A 9,224-nucleotide genomic window follows, 5' to 3' on the forward strand; every position below is an offset into this window, starting at 1 on the left:
TAGAATATTTAAGTGTAGGAGGAAGATACTTACCAAATATGGAGGAAAAACCCAAGATCAGCCTTTGAATCTCGAATTTTAGAGAGAGAAAGTGAGAGAGATGTGTTTGTTCTTCTTGAGAAAGAGTGTAACAAGTGGGAGGAGAGATAAGGATTTTTCCCATCTTTGAGTATTGAATCTAGCTAGAAAAGGGGTGGTGAAAGGACAATTAGTTGACTAGGGCTGATGGGAATAGTGATTGTGGATGATCATGGAGTGGGTATGGGAGATAACTTGTGTCCTTGCCCAAAGGATAAGTCAACACTCCACCTAAATATCTTACCCACTATATTTTTAATCTTAGATAATGATTACCCTTAAAATGTGATTAGATTATGGAAATATGGGGTCTTATATGTCAAAATATAAGTTTGGGAATCACGAAAAACGGACTTAAAACGGAGTCGGGGTCGAAAACCGGGAAAAAGCTGCGAACATCCGAAGTCTGGGCCGGAGGTTCGGTCCTTGGTGCTTAGAACCGAAGGGAGTGCTCGGCTGGTGGTCTCGCAGGCGAAGCCGTCAGAGGGAACCGAAGGCGAAGGGCAGTTCGGGTTCGGTCTTATGCGAGGTTCGGTCCTCCTAGTCTTCGGCTTCGGTCCTTCAGCAGTTCGGTCCAGGAGGCTTCTTGGGGTTTCGCTTCTTAGGGTTTCGCCTCTAAGAGGTTCGGCTCTAAGAGGGTTCGGCCCTAAATGACTGTTTTTCAAATAAACTTCCCGTTTTGCGCGGTTTTTGACTAAGCTAAGGGTCGGGATGCCCCCAAATGATTTTAAAAAGTTGAGGGAGGTTATGAGAGAGAGATTTGAGAGAGATTTCACATACTTGGAGAGATTTGGGAGAGATTTGACATACTTGGAGAGATTTTACATACCTGGAGAGATTTGGGAGAGATAGAGCGAGAGAGATCGAGAGGGACTTTGTTTGTGGCCTTTGCGAGTATTTAACTTCGAAATGCAAGGTTTGTAAACCCTGTTTTGCCTCGTTATGAGCGTTATACGCCCTCGAAGGGTATGTATTAATGTTTTTATCGAGTAGTTCCATCTCTTACCCTAATTTGGGTGTAGATTTTCTGAACACGAGAAACTTCTAAGCGATGCTTTGTATTAAGATGATGCGTTGTACAATAGTAAACATAAGGTAAACCCTAATATACAAGGGTTAATTGAGTTGACCGGTTTGACTTGTTGACTTTATTTGACTTTGACTTGACCAGAAATTGACGGTTGTCACACATAACAATGACTATGAATATAAATATAAGTTAAACTAAAAGCATAACTTAACTTACAAGGATCCTAGCGAAAACCGGAATTTGTGTTGGAAGAACTTCAACCTGAGTACTTCTTTCTGCCCAACTCTATAATGTCGTAGGGCCTCACTAAAGTACTCCAAAAAACCAGAAAGGTCGGACTCGAGGGGTGAGGGGTTTCTGGAGAGAGTTGGAGTAAAGAAAGAGGAGTGAGAGACAAATGAAATTGGAGCACTTTATTTATAGTAAGAATGTGTGTCGTACACGAGGGTAACTTCAATCCATTCGATGCCTGCCACGTGTCAAAACCACTTTGGTCTACGTTGCACCTTCTAGAAGTTGTGCGTCTCGCGCTTTGTGCGCGCCATGCAAAACGTGGATTTTGTAAATTCAATATCTTCTTCATACGAGCTCCGTTTTCGACGTTCTTTATATCCCCACGTAGATATCGACGAGATCTACAATTTTCATTTAGACTCTGTCGGCTATTTCTCACTTTATTTTTAAAGTTATATTTTTAACGGGTTTAGATTGTTAAAGCCTATATAAAAATCATAACTCGCTCATGCAATATCCGTTCTTGGTTGTCTTTATATCGACGAATAGGTATCGACAAGATCGTCAGTTCTCATTTAGATTGTTTTTCCTAACAATCGACTAATCCTAATTTAAGTTTACATGTCGCGTACTGCTACGCTGTAACTTCTAAAAATCATAACTTCCTCTTATGAAGTCAGATTTTGACGTTCTCTATACACACGCTCTCGGTTTTGTGATTACTACGACTTTCGTCGAGACTATTTATCCTAAATAATCTTCTATCAAAAACTTTTATTTACGTAACAGGTCGTTTATACTATAAGGCGAAAATGTGGTGTTAAAATATCGACTCGTGCAGAAGGTAGTGGACTTGGGAAAACCAACAAGGGGTTTGGAGGATGTTTTAAGAGAAATTCGTAAGGAGAAATTTCGAGAACGGAATCTAATTTGAATGAGGGAGAATTGTAACATTTGTTTCCCAGATATGATTTTTCGAATTAATTACTTATTTTATGGATTTTGGCTTGGCCACGGTGTGGTACTAGGGGAATCACGACGCAACATTAGCTGTTGGAGGAACACGTATCTACGAAGCACCACGACGTGGCAAGGTGCTGGCCATGACATGGTGGCTTCTTTGGTCCAAAATGTGCCTTATTTGCTTATTCTTGGTTCCAGGTCTTGATCCTTGGAAGAGCTTTCTATATTCAAATGTAAACTTTTTTCAAGAATGTTTTCATTCGGTCCATAATCTAGAGGATTTTTTTCTTAAACGTGAGACCATTTTTCCCTTTATAATTGTAAGGAAAAATACCTTCAAAGAATTTAGCTTCTACTTAATCCATGATGGTGTTATTATGTATATCATCTATATGTGATTTACATATTATGAACCTATAGATTGTACTATTTATTGTAGAACCGATTTATATATATATATATATATATATATATATATATATATATATATATATATATATATATATATATTAGATTTAGGTTCAAATGTTTCTACTATCTATTGTGTGCATGTAGGATTGTTGTGGACCAATCATTTTAGTTCTTTTAAGAAAATAATTAATGCATATTAAATGTTGAAGATTTAATTAATACTCATTATATCTTCAACATGTAAAATGGTTGGTCCACAATCAATCATACATGCACACAATAGATAGTTAGAACACAATAACCTAACTATATATATATATATATATATATATATATATATATATATATATATATATAAGTTTAGTCATTTTAGATATGTATCTTAGAAAGACAACCCTACACTTTCAGCCGTTTGTTATAGTTTGTTATATGATTCTTGTTTTTTCCACCTTGTATGACTTATTCTATTACGTATTGAATTTGTTGTGAGGCATGTTCCCACGAAATTAAATGGTTCTATAGAAGTTATTAGCATTTAATTAATAATGTTTTCCAATGCTCTATTATTTTGTTTAGCTATTCCATTCTTTTCGAGAGTATAACGAGCAACTTTTGATATACAACTAGGTTAAAACCCGTGGAAACCACGGGAGGTAAGTTAAACATTTTATATAGTACAAAATAGTTAATAAATATAAAAAAGCATTTGATTGTGGATGGTAAATAAGTACAACTTTATTTGATTTAAAAAAATAAACATAAAACTTCAACATAAATTTTGAAATACTTCCTTGAACACAACATTGGAAGTTTTATTAGTCAAATTATCATCCTTATCTAAAATCAATAACTTCAGTCCTTCTCTACTCTTTACTCTTGATAAAGCAACGTATAACTGACCGTGTGAGAAAACCGGTTCTCGCAAAAACAACCCAACCCTTTTTAACGATTGGCCCTGACTTTTATTTATGGTCATAGCAAAACAAACCGCTAGGGGAAATTGTCTCCTTTTGAACTTATATGGAATTTTGTTGTCTGAAGGTGTTAAAGACAACCTTGAAATAAAAACTCGATGCCCAATGTTACTTCCAGTTAAGACCACTGTTTCTATGATGCGATTACCCAATGATACGACCTGAAGTCTAGTACCATTACATAACCCATTTTTCTGGTCGATATTTCTTAGTAACATAACCGGAACACCGACCTTTAAAATCAACTTATGGTTTGGCAAACCGGAGATTTTAAGTCCATTTAGAACATCAGGTGAATATAAACTCTCATCAAACTGATTGTGAATAAACTCTGTTTGGCAGATGCTATCTAACTGAGGTATTCTTTTTCTTCTCCAGGAAACAATGAAAGCAGACGATCATTTATTTCTTGAACAACTTCATTTTTCGGTGCAAGTATTGATCTTTCTTCAAAATATTTGGGATCGTTCAAGTTGTCAAGAAGTGATGGATATACAAACTCAATTAATGAACCTATAGGATCAGAAGATTGAGTAATAAGAAGATCTTCAGGAATACGAATAACTGCATCACCATCATTAGAACCACCAGCATTTCCCTCTCCTGTATCCAAGAGCCAATTTGCAAATAACCTTGTTTGTTGTATTTCAGACGGATCTTTTCCAACAGTCAACCTCATGTTCTTCGTTAATTTTAAAACTTTGCAATTTGTCCATATATATGAAGAACTTAACGACGCGTTGACAATTTCTTGTCTGCTACCATTAGAAACAACTGGTAGAATCTGTCTAAAATCACCTCCCAATACGATTACTTTACCTCCAAACGGGATATGTGAGTTCCTAACGTTACCAAAACTTAAAACATCTCTTAAAGTGCGATCCAATGCTTCAAATGCATGCTTATGAACCATCGGCGCTTCATCCCAAATAATCAGCGATGTTTGTTTTAGTAATTTGGAGGCATCACTGTCTCGATTTATAGAACAAATTGAATTTTGAGTAAGATTTAATGGAATACCAAAGCGAGAGTGTGCTGTTCTACCTCCGGTTAGTAACAAAGAAGCAATACCACTTGAAGCAACAGTCAAAACAATTTGACCTTTAGATCTGATAGTTGTTGATAAAGTCTTCCAAAGAAAGGTTTTGCCTGTTCCACCATAACCATAAACAAAAAACACACCTCCTTTATTATCTTCAATTGCTGCCATGACATCCTCAAAAACACCTCGTTGTTCATTTGTTAATGAAACAATCAGTGTCTAAAATTCGTTTTGAAGACTTGTGATGTCATAAGATAACTCCTCAGCAATCAAACGATTATTAGAAGAAGATACACAATCAAAATCTGGGTAAGGCATGCCTTTGAAGTTCTTGAGGGTGGAATTGTTACGAAGTAGAAATGATTCAATCTCAAACAAAGTCAAGTTCTTCAATTGATGATCAGTAAGGGATAAATCTGTAGAATGGTAAATATAAACTTAGAAAAAAAATACAAATATATGGTTTATATAAATAAAGGTTAAATTCATAAAAGCTAAGTATTATACCAGGAGACTTTAACCGGCGTCGTTGATTGTAAAGAATTCCGTCTGAAAGGTATTCCCATGTATTTTCCCAAACAAATATTGGTCTTCCCAAACTATCAGAGATCAACATCATTGAAAATAATGACCGTAGGTAATAACCAGTAGCTGAATGGCTTGCTTCTTTAATAGCTTCAATATACAAGACAACATTATCAATTTGTAATCAAGTAGTATATTTAAAAAAAATGAATGATAAAATGCAATATTTTTATGGAAAACAATAAGAATATACCTATTCATCCAAGAAAATCATTTCGATGGAGTACTTTTCGTTATCATTAAATTTAGAATTGAGCGTCCATAATTTCAATACTTTCACTTTGATAGTGACATCCGAATTGACTGGGTCAATGTCTTTTATGAATGTAATCTTTGAAATAGCCATATCTGTAAAAAAAAATTAGAAAAGTCAATGAAATGAGAATAAATATTACAACTTTTATGAATGTAATCTATAATAAGTTTACTTGATATATAAAGATGAACAACAAAATTAAAAAAAAAAATCAATTATATAAAAACTGAGAGCCAAAACAGAAAACAAAAAAGTTAATTAAAGACTAAAATACCCCTGGGACGATTTTCTGTCCAACACAACCATGAAAATGTCACCCATCTGCCCATTTTGCCCTTCAGAAAAAACAAAAGTAAAAAAAAAACAAAACACAAAAGTAGGATGCTATTATATGCAAAAAAATAAATAAATAAATAAATAATAATAACATAAAATCACCAAAATGATCAAAAATCACCAAAATGAATAAAAAGGTAAACATAATCGATTACACTCAAAAAACTTTTAGCTTATGTTATGATTAATTAGATAAACTACCTATAAATCATGTATTGATAAAGGAGTTATTTGTTAGACAAAACAGAAAACAAAAAAGTCAATTAAAGACTAAAATACCCCTGGGACCATATTCTGTCTAACACAACCATGAAAATGTCACCCATCTGCCCATTTTGCCCTAAAAAAAAAAACAAAAGTAAAAAAAAAAACAAAACACAAAAGTACGATGCTATTATATGCAAAAAAAAAAAACTAAAAAATAACATAAACACGCCAATAACATTTTGCCCTTCAGAAAAAATAAAAGTAAAAAAAAAACAAAATACAAAAGTAGGATGCTGTTACATGCAAAAAAATAAAATAATAAAAAATAACATAAAATCACCAAAATGACCAAAAATCACCAAAATGAACAAAAAGGTAAACATAATCGATTACACTCAAAAAACTTTTAGCTTATGTTAGGATTAATTAGATAAACTACCTATAAATGATGTATTGATAAATGAGTTATTTGTTAGACAAAACAGAAAACAAAAAAGTCAATTAAAGACTAAAATACCCCTGTGACCGTATTCTGTCTAACACAAACATGAAAATGTCACCCATCTGCCCATTTTGCCCTCCAGAAAAAACAAAAGTAAAAAAAACAAAACGCAAAAGTAGGATGCTATTATATGCAAAAAAAACTAAAAAATAACATAAGATCACCAAAATGACAAAAAAGTAAAAATTATCGATCTGTTCGATTTATTTTATTTGTATACCGTCAACATCTTCAATTTTTTTTATTTACCAAAACTGAAAAAACAAATAAAAAGTTTTCTTAATTAACTGAAAGCCAACAATAGATGGGATGAACAACGAAATTTAAAAAAAAAATCAATTATATAAAAACTGAAAGTCAACAATCCTGAAATTATTAATTAACTGATTAATGTGATTTCACTAAAAATCACCAAAATGAACAAAAAGGTAAACATAATCAATTCCACTCAAAAAACTTTTAACTTATGTTATGATTAATACCCCTGGGACCATTTTCTGTCTAACACAACCATGAAAATGTTACCCATCTGCCCATTTTGCCCTCCAGAAAAAACAAAAGTAAAAAAAACAAAACACAAAAGTAGGATGCTATTATATGCAAAAAAAAATAAATAAACAAAAACAAAAAAATAACATAAAATCACAAGAACTTTACCAATTTGAATCATCCAAAAAGTTAAAAAAAAAAACAAATATGTTTGAACTTTAAGAAAAATAAAAAGACCATAGTGGTATTTAGTGCTGGAACTTTCAAAATTAAATTTGTCACCAAGTTGGTAATCTGTACATGAAAACACACACATTCAAATACAAAAACAATATCAACATTGTTGATCATTAGCAATCATACTGATCATCAATTTGTTGTTGGGTACACTTTCGGTAACAACCCATCACACTTCAAAGAAAAACAAAACACAAAAAACAAAAGTAAAAAACGTCAGTAAAAGACTAAAATACCCCTGGGAACATTTTCTGTCGAACACAAACATGAAAATCACACTTCAGAGAACATCAAAGAATATCAAAACACAAATAACGAATAATGATTTCACAACAGATGTTTTTAGCAAACAGAGCTGCATTGGTATTAATATATTTTCACAAAAAGTTTATAATTTTTTAGTTATGTAGATGAACTCACCAGATTTGTTATGTCGACAGTGTGCAGAATGCAGATGCAGAAATCGTAATATTGAAGAGGAGAATGGATGTTGAAGACGAGAAAGCACAATATAAACGGAGTTAGAATATTATATTGAAATTCCTGATTTTTTGGGATTCATTTAAATATTGAAAAGAGTGTAAAAAAGATAAGATATGCAGTCAATGAAATTGAACGTAAGTTGTTATTGTTTCCAAAGAAACATGGATTTTTAATTTGAAATTTGAATGGTATATGATCCGAAAATGATAAAGATGAAAAAAAATTGGGATTTTTTCTACAGGTATGCAATTTATGCGAATTTTTTAGATTTATTTTGTTTTATAAAATTTTAGATTTTAGAATTACAAAATAGGATTAAATGAATAGATGACACGTGGCAGATTTGCAATGTAGAAAGGGGACATGTGGCCAATTATAGGTTTTGTTTATTAGAGGAGATAGATACCTTACTAAAACCATATTTGTGAAAATGGCAAAGTATAACAAACCTCACATTTATTCATTTTATCTAAAAAAATATTTTGGTAACATGTCATGTCAAGTTTTATCATTATTTAAACATAAAGAAAAAGATGTATTATAACTTGTAATCAAGCGTAAAATCTGTCAGTGAATCAACTTTTTGTAAGTTGTCATGTTGCAATTATTAACTATCAACTAACAAAAAATATCAATAACCGAAATTAACGGCCAAGACAATTAATAACAATATTAACATATTTTTAATAATTTTTAAAAAAATATTTCGGATTTGATAGATTAAAGACAAATCAATTAGTTAATATTTTTTACTATTAATTATATTTAATCCAAGCGTAATCCAAGCTTAAATTGGCTAGCCCAACACTACGATCTAAGACCAAATATTTTTGTGTCCTACTTCATACATTGTAATATAGTGAGATGTAGACACAAAGAAAAAGACCGGTTTTGAAAAAAAAGATCAAGACCGAATCAATCTAAAACACGACGAACCAACCCAAGACCGTCAATGGCCAGTCTGAAAAAAGAAAGGACCAGTCCCAAAAAACACCGATCCAAGGCCGACCCGAGATTGGTCCGAGACCGGTCTCCAAAAGACAGGAAGCGAAAGTTTATATACATATAATTTTGTGTTAATTACACATTTTTTAATCACACATTACCTAATTTCTTCTCTTTCGATTATTAAACTTTGGCATATCATTTTTATAAAATCTTAATTTATCATTTTTGTGTTAACCATACATTTGTTAATTGAAAAACTTGAAACCGAAAAAGACGCACACAAAGACTGCATCTAGTGAGAAGGACAAAAGCTTATAAAACTTTTCTACAAGTTTTATTTTATGTGGGACAAGTCTCAAAGATTGAAACAAAGTTCCAACAATTTTATTCCAAAGGTCATGTGAATCTAAATCAGGCACTCACATCCAATATATATTTAAAGACTCATG

General features: G+C 32.4%; 1 protein-coding gene across 1 annotated transcript; it reads right to left on the reverse strand.

The window, feature by feature from the left end:
- Positions 1 to 4,039: 4,039 nt before the first annotated feature.
- LOC145130296 (uncharacterized) lies at positions 4,040 to 4,900 on the reverse strand. The gene has a single exon (XM_079065118.1). The coding sequence runs from the start codon at positions 4,898 to 4,900 to the stop codon at positions 4,040 to 4,042; it is 861 nt and encodes a 286-aa protein (XP_078921244.1).
- Positions 4,901 to 9,224: the final 4,324 nt, after the last annotated feature.

The sequence above is a fragment of the Lactuca virosa genome, chromosome 8 (genome assembly GCF_052849685.1).
Source record: "Lactuca virosa cultivar CGN04683 chromosome 8, Lactuca_virosa_CGN04683_v6, whole genome shotgun sequence".
Taxonomy (NCBI): Eukaryota; Viridiplantae; Streptophyta; class Magnoliopsida; order Asterales; family Asteraceae; genus Lactuca; species Lactuca virosa.